Source organism: Ischnura elegans, chromosome 6 (genome assembly GCF_921293095.1).
Source record: "Ischnura elegans chromosome 6, ioIscEleg1.1, whole genome shotgun sequence".
Taxonomy (NCBI): Eukaryota; Metazoa; Arthropoda; class Insecta; order Odonata; family Coenagrionidae; genus Ischnura; species Ischnura elegans.
Genome location: NC_060251.1, coordinates 73960031 through 73978797, shown reverse-complemented (window position 1 = coordinate 73978797; position 18767 = coordinate 73960031). Strand labels below are relative to the sequence as shown.

The window sequence follows — 18767 nt, the reverse complement described above, 5'->3', positions numbered from 1 at the left end:
AGCGCAACGGCGTAGGCGCGTTTCATCTGTTTACAGGGAGTTTTGAATGTCAACATTACCTGTGTGTATCAGTGTCGATATCTTTTATATTTATTGTAGATCCGCAAAGGGGAAAGTAAATTCGTGAAGATTTTATCGAGAATTGTTATTAAGTATGATTTGAAATATTTATTGTGATGTGACAATTTAATGGGTGGCAGAATGCATTCGTACTCATGGCTCGTATTTAGTTGTATGGCTCTGCCATGGTGTTCACGATGATGAAAAATGTGGGTATCCCTTGAAGAGTGCATTTTACACATGATTTAGGCAAATTATATCCTGTTTTACAAGTAATCAAAACTCTTGCGTCTTGAATTCGCCCTCGTGTGTGCGTTTTTTCTTGTGTGCGAGTGTAGAGGTGAAAATGTCCAATATAAACAAAGTTAGCCGACAAACCTTTTCTGTGGTATTTAATATGACCAGAAATGGATTAATTTCAAACTCTAAAACGTTTTCATCTCACCCATCAAACAATGATAAAGATGTGCGAGTAAGATTTGCTCCTAGTCCAACTGGTAAGCGACGTTTTTCATCTTCTGTCATTTGAGTCTTAAGATTCTATGTAATATTTCTGGTAAATGCCTTTTGGCGCTGTTTATATCCTAATTTTAAAGACATTTAATCGACCTTACTTTTTCCTAGGGCAACTGCATTTGGGCAGTATCCGAACTGCTCTTTACAACTATTTGTTTGCCAAATCACGAGGTGGCAAATTCATTCTTCGTATCGAAGATACCGACCAGAGTCGACTAGTTAGTGGAGCGATGAAGCAATTAGAATATGACTTGAAATGGATCGGTCTAACAACAGATGAAGGGCCTAGTGTGGGAGGTGATTATGGCCCCTATATTCAGTCTGAAAGACTTGGCTTATATAAGGTAAGTTAGCTCTTAATTTTTCTTTGCTTTGAACGCGACTAAGAGGAAAAATAGGTTGAGCTAGCTTTTATCTATGCTTCGTTTGGTCTATCTTAAACTGTGTTGCTTTGTCTATTTCATGAGGGATTAAATGGGTTAATAGCTGCTGAGTATTATTCGTGACCTTACTTTGTAGCAACACTATCAAACATATTATGAAATCTCCTCTGTTCTTCCTATTACCTAACATTCTTTTTAGTAACGAAGAGACGTCTAGGGATGTTTTATGATAGGACATAATGTTGCACGGTATTTTTGATTTCTGTTTTGATGTTTCATTTCCAAAAGTTATTAGACATTCAATTTAGGACTGATGTTGAGGACATATATACGAAATGTGAATATTATTGGCTACCCTGGATGTATACTCTTTGGAACACACAATAATCTCCATATAGTTATCATCTGACTGACTCACTGAATCTTCATTCATGTTGTATTATGGAATATCGTTGATCAAATTAACATATATTTATTCAATTTGCTTATGTAGACAAGTGAGAATGACTGGGAAACCGCCATAACCTGAGCAATTGGTTTTATATATTTCGCAGTCATTCAGTCGAAATTCGTGAGGGAGTGAAAAAAAGTAATGCCATTAAAATTTTTATTTTCTGTGATTTACTGTTTTAGTCAAATTGTACCTTGATCTCTTGGAGGTTGTTCTCGCGGTACTTTTTCAGGGTCCTTGTTTTTGCCATATGCATAGTGACACACCATACTAGGAGTTGGCATTGATTGGTCAAGTTTCTTCCAACTTTCATAATAAGCTTAGTGTCCCACAATCTCATTTGTGTCAGCTTCATTAGTTTTTATACATTAAAAAAAATAAAAATATGGCAATTTGAAGGAGGCAACTGATAGCTAAAGTCATGTGCACCAAGAGTGGATGGTGAAAAGAAACCAGGTACGAGCCTGAGCCTGCTCTTCTCGAAAGACATTTAGGGGACTAACATTTTACATTCCAGTGGACGGATGTAGTGCTGCACTTTAGGTTCCCTCCATTAAGCACCTCAGAAGGGATATAAAGCAGTATGAAAAAACTCTGCCACTTCTGGGAATTGAACTCATACCCACTGTATCTTGTATGATGTTGGGCATAATATGGTGGAAGTTCTTAAAATTAGTAAAGTTAGACATTTGCAATGACTCAGTGGAAATATTGCGATGTCTTATTTTTACTAAAATCATACCCACTGGTTCGGAAGCCAATGCCCAGCCACCACACTATCCCAATCATTTCGTATATGCTTAATCAGGGCTGGATGTTCTAATGGGCTGACTAGGCTTCAGTCTAGGACCTAAAAATCAACAGGGGCCTGCATTCAAATTGTTAGCAAAATTAAAATTACACTATGTACTCTAAAAGCAGTGAACACTAATTCACTGAATTATAACTCAGGAGAAACTCTATGCAAATGACTAATGAACAAACGTGAAAATGTATTGTTTAATATATTTTATTATTTCTCATGTAATTTACAAACTTAAAAATGGGAGGTGAAAACATCTCTTATGATGTGTGGAATAGCTTAGGGCCTCTTTACATCTAAAGCCGGCCCTATGTTAAAGGGAAAATTATTCTATCAAGTTAGCGATTTTATTCTCTCTACTTCTCAAGAAAGTGAAGAGATATATTTTATATGGTTGTATGTACATAACTCTTAAATTTGCTTTACCAATTCACTAATATAAGTGGGCTCATTTTTAAATTACTTGTATGAAAATTGAGTCTCAAGGATTAATTGTGCATGAAATTAATTTCAAAATCATATTTTTACACAATTTCAAGTTTAAAATCATGTTTAAAATTAATGATTTCTCTAATCATAGGAATCAATTTGGTATTTAATTCCACTTACTCGAATGTACTTTTTCAGGAAGCAGTTGAAGAAATGCTTGACAGGAAGGCTGCTTACAGGTGTTTCTGTACTGACTACAGGTTAGATTTGCTTCGAAAGGATTCTTTGAGGAGACGTCAGGTTCCTCGCTATGACAATCGTTGTCGTCATATCGACCCTGAGTCTGCTAAGAAGAGAGCTCTGGATGGTGAAAGGCACTGCATCAGATTTAAGGTTTTCTATCATTTAAATTTTGATGTGTACTTCTAATCATCATCAACAGTGGTCAGCAATTCTAAGATTTGGGTTATGAGAGTATCCACTCATTTATCGGATCAACGAATATATTTTACATCCAGATATGTACATCATTTTTCTCATTCATATCCTTTATCACTTATTTCATGCATTGCATGCAAGTCCTTCCGTTCAAATCCACTAGCACTTGAAAAATTGTCCTCATCAGACCAATGATACTATTCTTTCATCTTATTAAGGTTTTGATAAGAATTCTCTTTTCTTCACTTTAGAAATTATATGGAAAATAATTAATTGAAAGTATTGATATATTAGGCTATATGATGTACAAAAAATAAAGACAAAGAACACATTCCTGATGTAAATTGTTCCATCTTTTTACTGGTTTTCTTTGTCCTCTAATTTTTTAATGTTTTTGGTTCTGTGGCTGCTGAATGTCTAATTCAATTGAATGTCAGAAAATATATAGTGCTGTAAACATTTTTTCTTCTAATTTTACTTGAGGAGGATGAGTTTGGCATCTGGAACCTTGTGATTTGATCAAAGTTCTGTAAGCCCTTTATCTTCATTCAAGGATGAAGGTTAACAATCTTTAATGACATCCTGAAAATTTAATTAGTGATCTTTTCATGCCTTGGATCTCCAGCTTTGAAAGTCCGTTTTCTATCCAAGTATTATTTAAGACTGGGTTGATCATTTTTTTTGCTCTTTTGTGGTAATGGTTTTGAGGGAAATGGGAAGGACTCAAGAGTAGTAGGAGATGAATTGAATGTTGAAGAACCAATTTGGACTCACTGAATCTGTCAGTTAAGAAATACTGGCAGATAAAGGTGAGGTATATGGATCATTTGGAGAATCTTAAAAATCTTCTCAAGCACTTGGTTGCCAGGCTTCCTTTGATCTACCATCAATATGAAATGGGTTCCTGATGACACTTAGTGGGGTTCAATATTGAGCATTAATTTAAACTTCACCATGCAATTATAATTTCTATTTGTTAATTTTTCGTATTATATATTATAATTTAAGCAATAAACTTCACATAGAGTGCAGTTAATATGATAGAAGAACTTTTTCGGAAGTACCCCCTGAATTCAAGCAGATTCTTAGACCAAATTTTAATACACCACTATTATAGCTTACATCAGTACATAAACTGACCAACTGTTCCTTTCTAAAAATAATAATGGTGATAATCATATGTCCATAGTGTAACGTTAAGAATTTCAAGCATAAGCCGTCAATACAGTTTACAAAAAAAGCCTTTTTACTTCCAGATGGATGGGATAGAAGGCCTGAAATTCCATGACCTTGTCTATGGATCTATCTCCTATGGTAGCGATGAAGGGGATCCTGTTATTTTGAAGGCTGATGGGTTTCCCACCTATCATTTGGCTAACATTGTGGATGATCACCATATGTGCATATCCCATGTCTTGAGGGGTGTTGAGTGGCAGATCTCAACTCCAAAGCATATCCTAATGTACAGGTATGTATTTATGAACACTTAAGCTGAAAACTTGATTTCTTTAGGTGACAAAATCAATTTTGTCTTATGAAAAGTTTTGGTACGAGGTGCATTCCATCATTTTATAAGGGTCCATGCTCTTAATAACCATTGCTGCTTTCTATTTTTCATCTTCTTTTATATCTATAGCTCTTTAATGCTGCTGCCAAGTACTTGCTGGGAATTCACATAATAGAGGCTTTGAGAGCCTTATGTGTCTGTGAAATCTTCATAGTGCAATAAAAATTGGGTAGAAGTGAAAGAGTAAGATTAGAATCATGTCTGATGTTGTCAGGCAATTTATTTGGTTGAGATGGTGATTAAACTTGTCTTATATCTTGGGGATCTGGCTCAGTTTGTTGATGAAGCTATCAAACAACCCAGAGCTTAAAAATCAATTGGAGGTGACATAAGTAGGCCAAAATTCAAACTGCAGAAACTAAAGTAAATTACATACACATGAGTTGCCATCATGATCAGAAGAACTTGGCTATGCATGGTGACATAATTAGCTTATGTGAATCAAAGTCTTTTTATTGTTACAGTAGACCCTCGTTAATATGAACAACATTATTATGAAGTTCTCGTTATTACGAAGGAAATCGTTGGTTCCGACGAAAAGGCCTATCCAAGCTATAGGATAAGAAACGATATTACGAAATTTTTGTTTTTACGAAATTACGAACCTCGGTCCCGGTGGTTACAAAATGAACTTTATTACGAAGTTCCACGCATAAGCAATGGCATTTAAGTGGATATTCACTACTCTAAGTTTTAATAATCGCACCACGTTTAAGTTCTCGTGTACTGTGACCAAGAGCATCAATTATGGTTCTATCTTTGCCATACACGCAACGTCATATATCAAGCTTCATTCCTGGGGATTCATGGTGACGGACTCATTACAGCTTGTAAATTTGATGTACAGTTAGTCCTCTACGCACATTCAATTTTCGAAGTTTCAGAGATACCAGCATTCAAAAATTTCAAATTTTGAATTTGGCACCTTTTGATTTGGCCATTGCTACGCAGTGCGATGTAGAGGAACTCGCACTCTGGGCATAATCTGAACAAAGTATCATTGAATCCGGTGTGAAGTTAGGAACTGTTCAGTGTTTCGCCCGTTCTTCCTTGCTGTGGAGAGCCATTTTTTGGCTCCGGCTGCATTGCACGCCCAGCTAGATCAGTTCGTCACAATCGTGAGTTAGCGCACTATTGTTATGCAGTGTTGCATTCTGCAAGATAACCGTACTCCTCGATGCCTTGCATACAGTCCGGCCGGCGAGTTTTCCGATGACGGCACAATAGGAGGGGCTGATAACCCTGCGCCAGCATGGTTTATAGCCAATCGCTGTCCCCTAAACGCACCTCACACCATCGCCTAGTAATACAACGTTGTCAAATGCAGAAAGAGCACTGAAATAAGCCTGATCCACCAAAACATGCTCTTTCTTCGAATCACCAAAACAAGTGATTCTTCCTCTGGGTCCTTCACGCTCGTTGTCCCTTCCAGCTCATTTCTTCATGGAGCCCTTTGTAGGCATTTCCCTTTCTTACCTGGCAATGCTGCGTCGACCTAGACCATTCTGCCTGTCATCGGACAACTATTGGCGGCTGGACTTTAGGTTTATCAACTTAGGAACAAAGTCTTGGAACGCATCTATGTATTTTGTATATCGGACTTACTGTATTTGGGAAGATATTAACCTGTCATCATATCATATGTCATGCCGCATTTTTCTGTTGAGAAAATGAAACGAATTTTCCTGTTTATATATATTTCCACGTAATTCAATCGCGTTTATCATATGCGGTTTTTTTATATGATTCCTAAAAGAAACGTTCATACGAATTTCGTTATTACGAACTTCCAGTTTTTAGGTCCCGTGAACTTTGTAATAACGAGAGTCTACTGTAATACAATTAAGACTCACCATAGCTTGCCACTTGTAAGCACACCCATATTTTTGGTTGTAAGGTGGGCTTTCCATTTTTATGTTTATTTTTGTTGCTACGTCGTAGAATTTTCTTAACTTGGAAATAAAAGCTTCATGTGAAAAAGTCACCTGCTCAACAATGATAGCATTTTAGAAATTAGTCGCAATTTTTTGGGCTAAATTGAACAATTTCAACTTTTTCAGGGCACTGGATTGGACACCACCTTTGTTTGCCCACTTGCCCCTTATTCTGAATTCTGATGGCTCAAAATTATCTAAAAGACAAGGAGATATTCAAGTCAACTATTACAGGGAAGACGGAATATTTCCTGGTGCCCTTTTAAATTATGTCACAGATGCTGGTGGTGGATTTAGGAATAGAGATAAAACTAAAAGTCTAACGATTGATGAACTAGTTTCACATGTAAGTTGAGGTTATTACTTTTGTGTAATTGTTTACACAGTGGTAAATTTTGAGAATTAATTTTGTATTATTAGCTTCATAAGCTGAAGTGAATACATTGTTACTACTTACTTTCACTAGTTAATGTAATGATATCAGTAGGTTTTTTCACTGGGAGATTTGCTTATTGTTCTTTATTGACCCTCTGTTGATAGATTATTTCATGCCTACCTAAGTTTGCTCCTAATTTACCTGTATTGGTACATGATTGGAATTGTAATATCCTTTATTATTAAACATCAGTATTTTCCATGGATAAATAGACTTTTTTCTTTACCAAAGTGAAATTATTGTTTTCTAGTTTGACCTTGGTCTCATTGGTACCAACTCCTGTAGACTTCGTCCTGATCGTTTAGGGGATTTTAATAGGATGGAAATAAAGCGCCTTCTAAAAAATGAAGAATCGAGTAAAAAACTAGTCCAGATGTTGCAGAGTATGATTAAGGAAAAATTCCAAAGGTAAATACTCTCTACAAATTGAATTATTTTTTGCTGATTGTACCCTTTGTAAATATAATATCAAAGCATATTCTTTAAATTGAGTTGATAGTATTTATGCATATTTAAAATTTATGGTATTTTTTAAAATTAATTAGTAGATATCTGAGAAAGAGGTTTCTTTTTAATTTAATTTTTGACTTCAATATTTGAGAAAATCTTGGTGGTGGAATATGGTGTAATTTCAGAATTCTAGGCATTTTTTGGCATTTCATATTGCATTAGCTATAATTTAGACTAGGGCTGAAGTTTAATGGAAAAATTTCCAAATAATGTTTCTTGAAATTTAAATTTACAACATATGTATTTAATTGATCTATTCTTGGTACAAGCCTTCCGTCAGACTCATGAGATCGGACAGGCAGATCACCAGGAAGTTAAAACACGTAGCTCTTCAAGTAGCTCTTTATTTTTGACATGCTTCATTCAGCATTACTGCTTACTTTGACGTTACTTCTCATTGTGAGAAGATTGTTTTGGAGAAGCTCATTGCACCCAAACTCATCATATTACCTACCAGGGACTAAGCATGCATGTCAATCAATATTATTGCTAATGATTTTAAATTAAAGATGGAAAGGAAAAAAATATAGTTAATTTCAACAGATTTAAATGAAAATTTGTGGTTAAAAATTGTAGTGCTGTACCATAAATGATTATAGCCTTAGTAGCAAGTCAATTAGCATAATTAGGGCAAATAATGTTATGTAATTTACGTGCAAAAGTACATTGAATTGTGATTTTAAATAAACTCTCTTCCTTCTTCTCCCTTATTTACCCAAAATTCTACCCTACCAACACCGATTTCAACATCCCATTCCTCTCAGAACTCGCTGCATCCATATCTTCTGTCTCCTCCATATCTAATCTGGAAGCTGTCTCTCCTCACCCACCATAGCCAACACTTTGTTATTCCTCCTCCTCTCCAACAACTTCACCCTCTCTATTCTCCTCCAGACCTATATCCCGAACACCTCCAGTCTTCTCTCGTCCTCCTTCCTAAGTGTCCATGTGTCTGCACCGTAAAGAACTGCACTCCAGATGAAACTTACACCTTTTCTTTAAGCTTTTACATAATGATCCTCTCATAAGCTTGCTGTTCATGAACACCTCCTTTGCTTATGCATTCTCTTCCTGATGTCCTTACTACTGTATGCGTTTTTTTCTAATGTGTGGTCCATGTTTCTGCGCCCTCAAGCGCTACACTCCATCCGAGACAAAATCATTCATTTTACTGAATGTGATGTTACTCAGTGCCCATATTTTTATCACTCTATGGCTATATTTATACAAGATGTTTATAGTGGTGAGTACAAAGAAGACTGAATCACTGCAGTCTCATGTATATGTGGATGTATATTTTTTTTAGCAGGAGTGATGATGAGCTTGAATTGGGAGAGCTCCATATCCGACGAATCCTGTTATGGGGTGTGGATCGAATTCATGCCATAAAGGATTTAGTATCCCCCGAGTTTGCCTTTTTATGGGTTTTACCATCATCAAATGCTGTTTCAAGTGATGAAGGTTAGTTTAATTAATATTCATTCAAAACATATTTTCCATAACACATTTCAAACACATTAATTCAAAAGAATTTTTTGTTACCTCTTCCTTCATTTTTGGGGATTAATGACTTTGTATGCCTTTCTAAAGTAATGGTTGGCCTAGTGCACAGGCAAGAAAACTTTATAATCATTAATCAAATAAATTCATCAAGTCTTCACGTGTAGTTGTATGCCGTGTCGATATTTTGTTCATGATAAATTGATGATTATTGTTAACTTACATCTGTCACATACTGCCATATTTTTGCCTTTCAGATGTTTTTATGAAGATAACTGGTGAGCTTACAAAAATACCTGATAAAGAGTTTACTAAAGATAAACTTAAAAGTAGGCTTCGTTGCTTTGCTGAAGAACATGGGCTACCTTTTGGACAAACTATGAAGTTGATTAGGAAACAAATAACAGGATTAAAGGTTTGTAGACGTACACATGTACAGTCACTTTCAAAATTAGGTCTCCACGGCCAGTGTGAGCAACAACGTTTTCCTCTGGGCTCGAACTTTGGGAATTGCCTATGCCCTCTGTGCCTTGAAAGGGCCAGTTTGACTTCCACCGTCCGCTTAAGTCCTACCGAGGCATCCTTCACTATTCCTAAATTCTTCGCGACTTCCCCGACTCCCGGTGCAACAACACAAGTCAAAGCATAAGTTCTCAGTCATGCGATTCTCGCCCTCATAGTATTCTGAGATAGATGGTCTGAGTTGTCTGGCTTGTAATAAAAAATACCGAGATGTATCTGTGCCGCAATGCACATATAAGAAAGGAACGAAAATAGGAATTTACATCTTAAAGAATATACTAAAAGTTGCCTTTAAAATAACCTTCAATATTATGCCTTTAACATATTATAACCAAACAGTACTATTGCATATTGCTCTATTTTTAAGTATTTAAGATGCCCTGAAAGCAGCATGCATTATTCCTAAGCATTTTCTTGGGATATATATTATCCTACATTTTTCTACATGTCTCATCACACTATAAATCAAAGGTACTGATGTGTGCTAAATTATTATGTTTACTTTGGTATGATATTTATTCCTGTCGTTAATAACATTTCCCCAAGCAAATATTCAAATACATATATATTAATATATTCTAGGCATCAGTAAGTACCGTATAAGCGTGTGTAAGAGGCGCACACGTGTAAGAGGCGCACCCCTATTTTGAGCATTTCTATGAAGAAAAAATTTTGGCGGCATTTTTTTAATACTATCGCGCGGTGTTGCAGACGTACGCCTGGAATTTCGATAGTTATCGAACTTTCCTCTTTCAATATTAATTTAAAGAGGAAATTTTGATAACTGCGGCGATAATAGCGGTATAAGAGGGAGTAGAAAGAGTTCCGATCCTCTCTTCGCATACGCCGTTGCTCTACGATGCTTGTCCTATTCACGAAGGTTTGTTTAAATGCTCTCGCAGGAGTATTGCAATAGAATTGCAGCCGTGGAAAATTTTAAGGCAAAACACGACAGGCACATAGCATGAACCTTCCCAAGAGCTTGGACAACAATCGGGGCAATCTCAGCGCCGTAGGATAATAACCACGTCGTAGATTTAACTGAACCACACTCGGTCCTCCATCAGCCAATGCCTCTGCCGTTTTTTTTCCTTTCCGAGACCCCACAGGAAAATAGGAAAACATCAAGTTACAGGGGAACAATGGAAACGTGTTTCATCCCTACCCCGTCTCACCAACTGACCTTGATCAATCTCCCAGTTTATGGAGGCCAAATGCTAGGTGAGTCATCTACTGAGCCCGAAGATACCTCGATAGCTTTCAATAATTGCATGACACGCACGAGGTTCAAAAAAAGAAAGAGATCTAACGCGACGCATATCTGACAGAATTTAAGTTTTTTAAGCTCTAATTGTTTGACACAAAGATTTATAGTTACAACAAGGCTACTAATATTCAAAATAGTCCAAACAGGACAATTTCGGAAGAAACAAGCGTAGCATAAGCGCATTCAAACAAGACGAGACGGACTGGAAACTTGAGGCAACGCAAACTGCGTATATCACATTGCTGCGCCTTCGCCCCTTCGCTTTGAAGGCAGCGACGTCACATTCAAGATCGGACGTGTTCTTCCCGTGCTCCTTCGCTCATAGCCTCGTAGCTTGAAATACGGAGGGGAGGGAGCGCTCTCCTTCCCCTCCGTATTTCGTTGCTTGCTTCGAAGAAGATCGCGCTCCTTCCCCTGGACCTCTCCTTCCGCGCTCTTCACTTATAAGCATTTCTGATTTCTTCCATCCACAATTTAGTCCAACAGTGAACACACTCGTTCGAATTTTTTAAAGCGCAGGTTTTGACACCAATATAATTTTCAGTTGCAATAATCCTCATATTAGCGTCTGAAGATGATTTTTGGAAAATCAGGTCCTCGGCGTAATGGAAATTACTCGGCAAGACAGATATTGACTATTGACCAGATATGTCATTCAAAAATACGCGTTTCTCTACGTTTGATAACCGATTACTATATGCAGTATAAATGCCGCGGGATGCCCACTCGCGGCAGTAAATTTAGCGCGCCCTTCGGAGCGAAAAACCCCCGCGCGATCTTTTCCATGTTCATCTCTGGGGTACCGACGTGACGGCGCGATGCTTACAAGAAAAGCAAACAGGAGCATTTTAAAAATACGTCACTAAGGGAGAAACTCCCCTGCCTGCCGCTTTTTTTTGACCTAGGATTACAGATGACTGACTCACACTGAAAACCAAGGCCACTCAGTTCCCCTTAGACTTGCGACCGGTGAAGGGGAGGGGGGAAGATAAGAAGTTTGTGTAAGAGGCGCACCCTCATTTTCGGCTGCAATTTCTGGGAAAAAAGGTGCGCCTCTTACACGCGCTTATACGGTAATTAACCCATTGCTTCATGTTCATCGAAAGTTCGAGTGTCTTAATAGTTGTCATAAATATATTTTCGATAATTAAAAAACCATCAGAAGCATTAATTACAATATTTGTTTGCCTATTTCTTACCATTTTAAGGCTCATTTGGTACAGTAGACTCTAGTTATTACAAAGTTCACAGGACTGGAAAACCGTAGGTTTGTAATAACGAAGTTCGTATGAACATTTCTGTAAGGAATATTCGTAAAAAACATAGTTTGTCAAAATTTCTTGTCTCTTGAACCTCCTGTACATGTAGTCGCTCTGCGAAATAGCTTCAGAGTCTAGTGTATTATATTTATGCAATTAAATTATGTGCAAATGTATAAAACAAGCACATTGTTTAATTTTCTCAAAAGAAGAATGTGGCATGATGCAATCGAGGGTTGATATCTTCCCGATTACAGTAAGTGCTTGATATACGAAAAAGATGCATTCCTTGAGACCTTGCTTATAAGTTGATAAACCTATGCAAGGAATTGAGGAGTGCGGTTATCCTGCAGAATGCAACACTGCATCTCAATTGTGCGTTATCTCACAATTGTGATGAACTAATCTAGCTGGGCATGAACGCAGCCGGAGGTGAAAAAAATCGCTGTCTGTGGGAAGGAAGTATGGGCAAAATGCTGAACAGTTCCTGACGTCACACTGAATTCAATGATGATTTGTTCAGATTATGCCCAAAGTTCCCCCACGCCAGAGCGCGACGCATCGGCCTACTTGAAAGACATAAAATTTGAAATTTCAGGCACGCTTGAATTTTTTGGATGTGCATTTCCCTGAAAGTTCGTATAGTAAATGTGCCTAGGAAGAGGACTAGTAGTACGTCCAATTATTGAACGATAATCAGTGGGTCACCATGATTTCACAGGAGTGAAGCTTATTATATGATGCTGTGTGCACACTGAAGTATCTCCTACTGAAGAAAGAGCCATGATTGACTCTCTAGGGCACAGTATACAAGATGAACTTAAATGTAGCGTAGTGTATACGCACCTAAATGCCGTTGCTTATTTGTGGAACTTCATACTAAAGTTCATTTTGTAACCCCTGAGACCAGGACTGAGGTTTTCAATTTTGTAGTAACGAAAATTTCATAAAAAAGCTTCTTTTACTATAGATCCTTTTTGACGGGCCCAACGATTTACTTTTTAATGATGAAAACTACGTAATTAGGTTGTTTGTATAAACAAGAGTCTACTCTATATCTTTTACCTTTGCCCCTTTCATGTAGAGGTCATACTAAGTCTTTCCCCTTTTTTGCTTCTTTTGTCTGCAAGAATTGAGAATTTTCTAACATATTTTGCGCCAGATGATGTGGAGAAAAAAATATTGGAGTAGTATGTTCGAAATGCACTGAAACTTTTATTTGTGCTGTATGAGCTGTCTATTTGTGCTTTAAGTTCACCAAACGACTCAGATGTTCCTCTCTCTTCCTCGTGCGTTTACTCGCCGAAAAAATCCTTAGATTCTTTTCTGCTTTCTTTGATGGTGGAATTTTTTGGCTGTGGAGGGGGGGGGGAGGAGGGTTCACTGGGTCTTACTGGCTCTGAAATCGTGCTTGGGGCTCTTGGCAAGGGTTAAAGTTGTCAAGTTGCACCATTTGCACAACCCAATCAAGTCAAATCGATCCCCAGTGGACAAGGAACGCAAAAGCAATACGTGAAGGTCAACTTCGAAGAATACGGATACGTCTGCATCAAGCATGTGGATTGACTTTTGAAAGTGATTGTACGTACACCCATGTCTTGTATAGCGCAATTTCGATTAGCGCAATTTCGATATAGCGCAAATTCGTTCCCCGGGGAAACATTGCAATACAGTGTAGCCTAATCAAAAATCTTAAACGCTCTCATGATAAAACGTGAACTTGCGCTAAGTACACACGAAATTTCTATCATTTTACGCATATTAATATTATTGCTTGCCTCAAATCTTCTTTTTTGTTTATATATGAATCGAAATCCATTGCTGTGCACTGGCCAAAAGTATTACTCGTCATTGGATCCAGATAGCCGGCCTACCAAAGTAATTTATCTCGTCTCCTTAACAGAATGAGTTTATTTAGATCATTAATTAAGCGTGAGGCTAGTGGAAATGAGTTTTTTTTAGCAATACTGGTTGAGGTTGAGACGTAATTTTTGCCGTCATAGGTTATCGGGCGATTGCATTCCAGGTGGAGGGTCTACGCTAAAGCCTTCAAGGTCATCGGTATTCACGGGGGAGAAATGGAGTGGTGGCCGAGTTGCGCATGAATAGCATCAACATACAAGAGGGTCCGCTATAGAGTCTCAAACACAATAGCTTCGTTCCCTCCCCGCAGTCATAGGCCCTCTGCGTCTCAAGAATTCAGTTCAGCAGAAGAAGGTGATTTCAATAGAGCTATGTGCAGTAAAAACCAAGAGAAAATGGCAAAAAATAGGAATGCGGGTAGAAAAATCAAGAATTTATCAAGAAAAACCATAAACCTTGAAGAGAAATTGATATGGGTCAATTGCTTTGAAAATGGAGAATGTCAAAGCGATATTGTGCGGAAGTTTAAACGCACGATGCCTTATTCTGAATAAAGACGAAGTTAAAACATCAGTGACCTCAGCCGCACCAACTTCAACCAAGCGGTCTACACATACGGAAAGTTCATAGTGAATCAGTACAAAAATACGAGAGTGGTAATCGCTCCGAAACATTTAGTGAAAGCTCCGGTTGGTTCCAGAATTTAAACGGTAAGCAGATATTTTCAGTGCGGCGATATCAGGTGAATCTGCAAGTGTTGATAGCGCAGTCACCACAACATTTTCTGATGAACTCCAAGCTGTGATTGAAAGTGGCTCCTTTCCCCCTCAACTAGTTTTTAGTGTTGACGAGACGATATTCTTCTGGAAAAGAATGCATTCTCGTTCCTTCATTTTCAGGGAAGGAAAACCTGGGTCAGGTTTCAAGGCATTTAAAGACTGTTTCACGTAGCTGCTAATGACTCGGAGGACTTCAAATTAAAATGATTTATCATTCATAAACTCCGCTAGCTATGAAATGGCATTCAAAATAGCATTTTCCTGTCATTTCGATGAGCGACAAAAGGGCCTGGGTGACACAATAGTTGTTTTTAGACTGGTTTGAAAAATCGTCAACTGCCGGCAATGCATTACGAACCCCTGAGATAGCAGATGTTAGCCGACCCGAATTTCTAAAGCACGTAAGAATTTTTTTTGACGTGAATAAAAGTCTTCAAATGCGTGCATACTATTTTTAAACATGTTATAAACTATAAACATTTATATAAATAATGTTTTCTAAGGCTATTTATGGGAATATATATTTTTTAGAGGAAATTCAATACCCAAGACCTATGCTACCAGGAACGCATCCCAATCTTCCCAATGTTAAAACGCTCTCGTATAACGCAAATTCGTATAGCGCAAAGACCCCAAGGAACGCATCCCTTGCGCTATACGAGACATGGGTGTATATATAATTGACCATACAGATATGACTTCTTACAATTCAGTATGCTTGTTTTGTGAGCTTTTTATGGACATGCTATGGCTAGGACCATGCAAATTGTGCTTTCCTGGAGCATTGACTAGTTACTTTAATGGATAGAGCTAATCTGATAGGGTAAGCAAACATTGCTTCTGGTCACATTATGCTAATTAGAATGGTTGAAGGCCTGTTTCATAAAATTTTCATAAAAAGTTAATAAGTTTAATTAATTAATAAGTTTCATAAAAAGTTAATGTCACCCACCAATGTACTCAGACTTCCTAAAGATTGGTGGCATCTCTTTTGAGATGTTGGTAAGGCCATGCTTGTATTTTCTGCTGTTTGTTATTTATGAGTAGGGATGGGTATTTCCAATGTTCATGCTATTTTTTTATTTGAATCTTTCTGATATTAAGCAAATAAAGGAAAATCTCTTATGCATATTACTGCAGAATCCTCTTTAAGTTTTTCAAGAGGTCCAAGTTAGAAAACTTGTTACAAATTTTATGGGATATTCACTTTTACAAGGGTTGTTCAATAAGTCCTTAGAATCTCCAAGAAACTGCTATCTTGGTAACAAAAATTAATGTAGCACTCATGACTAGTCGGCTGTTAAAGGTAAAGGTTAATGGTCAACCAAAGAAAAAATTCATAAAGATATCACAGTATCAAATTCTCCCATTACGAAATTTGGACTGCTTTCTATCAGTTGAATATAGGAAACAGTCAGTGTTACTATTGTTCAAAGATGTAAGTGTTTGGTCCTCTAAGGCATAAGTGAAAAGAAATCTTCATCTGACATTGTACTAGAAAGTTAAAATATTTTCTTGTGCAATGAATTAATATTTTATGGTGTAAGAAATGAAGTAAAATGTTGAAAGTGTATTCATACCAGTTTACTTTGATATTTCTAGGAGGGTCCAGGTGTACCTGAGATGCTTGATGTGCTTGGGAAAGATAGCTCATTGGCACGTCTGCGAAGGGTTCTACAAAAATCCTGATGAGTAAACAATGTAAGTTATTTGAGCAATTTTGATTAAACTGTGATGGTTTCTGTTGATATTTGTCTTGTCATTATTTTAAATACGCCATATTTTCTAATCCATAGTCTTACATTCTTTATCAAAAAAGGGTGCCATTGTATAAAGCGTGTGATAGAAATTTAGACTCTTATAATGGAAATGTGTATCTTACCTTAGCTCAGGGCTGAAGCATGGTAGCACTCTTTCTTAGCTTTTTTTCTTATTGTGTTTCTGGCCAAGTGTGGTGGCTCAGTGGGTTGAGCGTTGTGGTACTAATTGGAACAGTTCCCAATTCAGATCCAAGCCTTTGGAAATCCAATAAATTAATCCTCTAAGTGTGAGATGACAGAGGGAAAGGACTTGCTACCTCTAACCCTTTATGTCTGTTATATACATGCATATGGCTTAATTTGGAGTGAGCTCTGCCATCAATAATCCATTCTAACCTTCAGATTGAATAAATGGGTGAGTGAAACTGAAACAAAGCACCGACCAATTAGATTTCATAAACTGGCTTACTATTCATGAAATTTCTAAGAAGAAGTCTGTGGGCCTAAGGCATTTTCAAGAATCACCTGAAACAATAAAATATTTTTTGTATGATAATGTGTACAGGTAACATAGGAGATTTCTGATGGTGCTGAGGTACTGACAATGAGTGGGAACATAGTATGTGCATAGAAAATTTATATGCCATGCAGGGAAGAAAATGGTGGATTGAATAAACACTGTGGGTTTGGTCCATAGGGTATTGGTAACTGGATTCTCTGTCTGCTAGTCAAAGACAGATTTTACAAGCTGAGTGATGTTCTTCTTCTATTGACTGCTTCTGAGAGCAAAATGGATTCAGGACATCCGGAAGAGAATTATGTTAGCAAAGGAGGCATTCAGGAACAGGGAGGAGCTTATGTAGGGATCAATAGGAAAGATTGCAAAGAAAAGGCTAGTGAAGGGTCTGATCTAGAGTGTAGGGATTTATGGTGGGAAAACATGGACTCTTTGGAAGCACAACAAGAAAATACTGAAGGCCTTCAGGATGTGGGTATGTAGATGGTGAAGTTGATGGAGAGGATGATGATCTACGAAGTGTTGGACATGGTGGATGAGGAGAGGTAGCTTCTAGATGAGATATGGAGGAGGCAGAAAGTATGGATGTAGCAAGTACTGATCAAGGAGGAGATGTTGAGAACATTGTTGGAGGGTAGAATGTTGGGTAAATGAGGAAAAGGAAGGAAGAGAATAGGATTTTAGGATAAAACGAAAGGGAGTCCTTATGGTGTATAGAAGAGGGAAGTGCTTGAAGGAAGTGGAGGCTCCCAGAATCCTCTTTAAGTCCTCTGTGGAAACCTACCTTGATTGGAAGAATACTTTAATAATTTGGCCTTAAAATACAATTACGAGATGTAAAAAATCTTGTAAGGAAAATTGATTGAAATAATAAAATACTGTGTTTCCACTGAATGACATTAATTTCAAACCAATATCTTGAGTGTAAGTAATTCAAAAGAGCAAATGGAAAAAGTTCTTCATTGATTTCAATGCTTTTCAAATGAGGTGTTAATTGGGTGAAAACTACATCAAACTTGTTTTTCTCCCAAAAGATTTCTTCGTGCACCTAATTTTAATACCTCAGCATGAAAAACTTTTGTTTACCAAATTTTGCTCCTATTCGTCCAGTAGTTTTGAGCTATGCCGATTATATACAAGTCGTTCAATAGGGTAGTTTCCTTCATCAAATAAAACGAAAGGCATTGATTGCGATTCGTTACCCACCATTACTGTATTCATAATATACAAATTATTTCGTTTTAGAAATACCGGTTTAGACGAATGGCAATGGTCCATTTTTATCCTCATTTGAAAAGGGCCAGATTGGCGCCCATGCGATGCCACTCCACGTGACGTCACGGGGACCTAGTTTCTATACGAGAAGATAGGAGTTTTACATCGTGTGAGGTTACCAATGCATGCATGAGGCGCAGAGCTCAGGGAAACATGTCTTAATAATCACTTATTTAAACTGGCTAAGGTCGGAAAGTTTTCTTCATTTGATAAGGTATTAATAATCCTTATTTAAGCCAAGCGCTACCAGCCAGCAGGGTACTCAGCTACCCGCTAGCAGCCTGCGTCGTATCAGCGCTCAACTCGCCTCAAGGTCACCTCCATGGTCACCTCACAGGGCGGCAGCGGGAACGAGAAATACGCCACACGGAGAGAGATTTCCCGGCATTCATACTCACGCGTCTCGTTTTCGCGCGCTTGAAAATTTTCACTTTTCATTTAATCGTGAAAAATAGATATCGTCATTTAAAAATCTAAAAGCGTGAAATACGTACTCCAG

The 18767-nt window shown here is 37.6% G+C and overlaps 1 protein-coding gene across 3 annotated transcripts; it reads left to right on the top strand.

Moving 5' to 3' along the window:
• Positions 1–7: 7 nt before the first annotated feature.
• Positions 8–18118, top strand: LOC124161007 (probable glutamate--tRNA ligase, mitochondrial). Of its 3 annotated transcripts, XM_046537143.1 has the most exons (10): positions 9–557; positions 685–920; positions 2840–3034; positions 4336–4547; positions 6707–6926; positions 7267–7424; positions 8833–8987; positions 9284–9441; positions 16319–16417; positions 17174–18118. In XM_046537143.1, the coding sequence occupies exons 1-9, from the start codon at positions 407–409 to the stop codon at positions 16403–16405; spliced, it is 1572 nt and encodes a 523-aa protein (XP_046393099.1). In that variant the 5' UTR covers positions 9–406; the 3' UTR covers positions 16406–16417; positions 17174–18118. The 3 variants fall into 3 exon arrangements, with proteins under 3 accessions (XP_046393100.1, XP_046393099.1, XP_046393098.1); XM_046537144.1 differs by lacking the exon at positions 17174–18118 and having other exon boundaries at positions 8–557; positions 8836–8987; positions 16319–16464; XM_046537142.1 differs by lacking the exon at positions 17174–18118 and having other exon boundaries at positions 16319–16464.
• Positions 18119–18767: the final 649 nt, after the last annotated feature.

Excerpts from the sequence above, each read along its gene's own strand:
- LOC124161007 (XM_046537143.1), top strand. The coding sequence starts at position 407 with ATGTCCAATATAAACAAAGTTAGCCGACAAACCTTTTCTGTGGTATTT. Across the intron at positions 4,548-6,706 it reads AAGCATATCCTAATGTACAG|GGCACTGGATTGGACACCAC; the intron begins GTATGTATTTAT and ends CAACTTTTTCAG. Across the intron at positions 6,927-7,266 it reads TTGATGAACTAGTTTCACAT|TTTGACCTTGGTCTCATTGG; the intron begins GTAAGTTGAGGT and ends ATTGTTTTCTAG.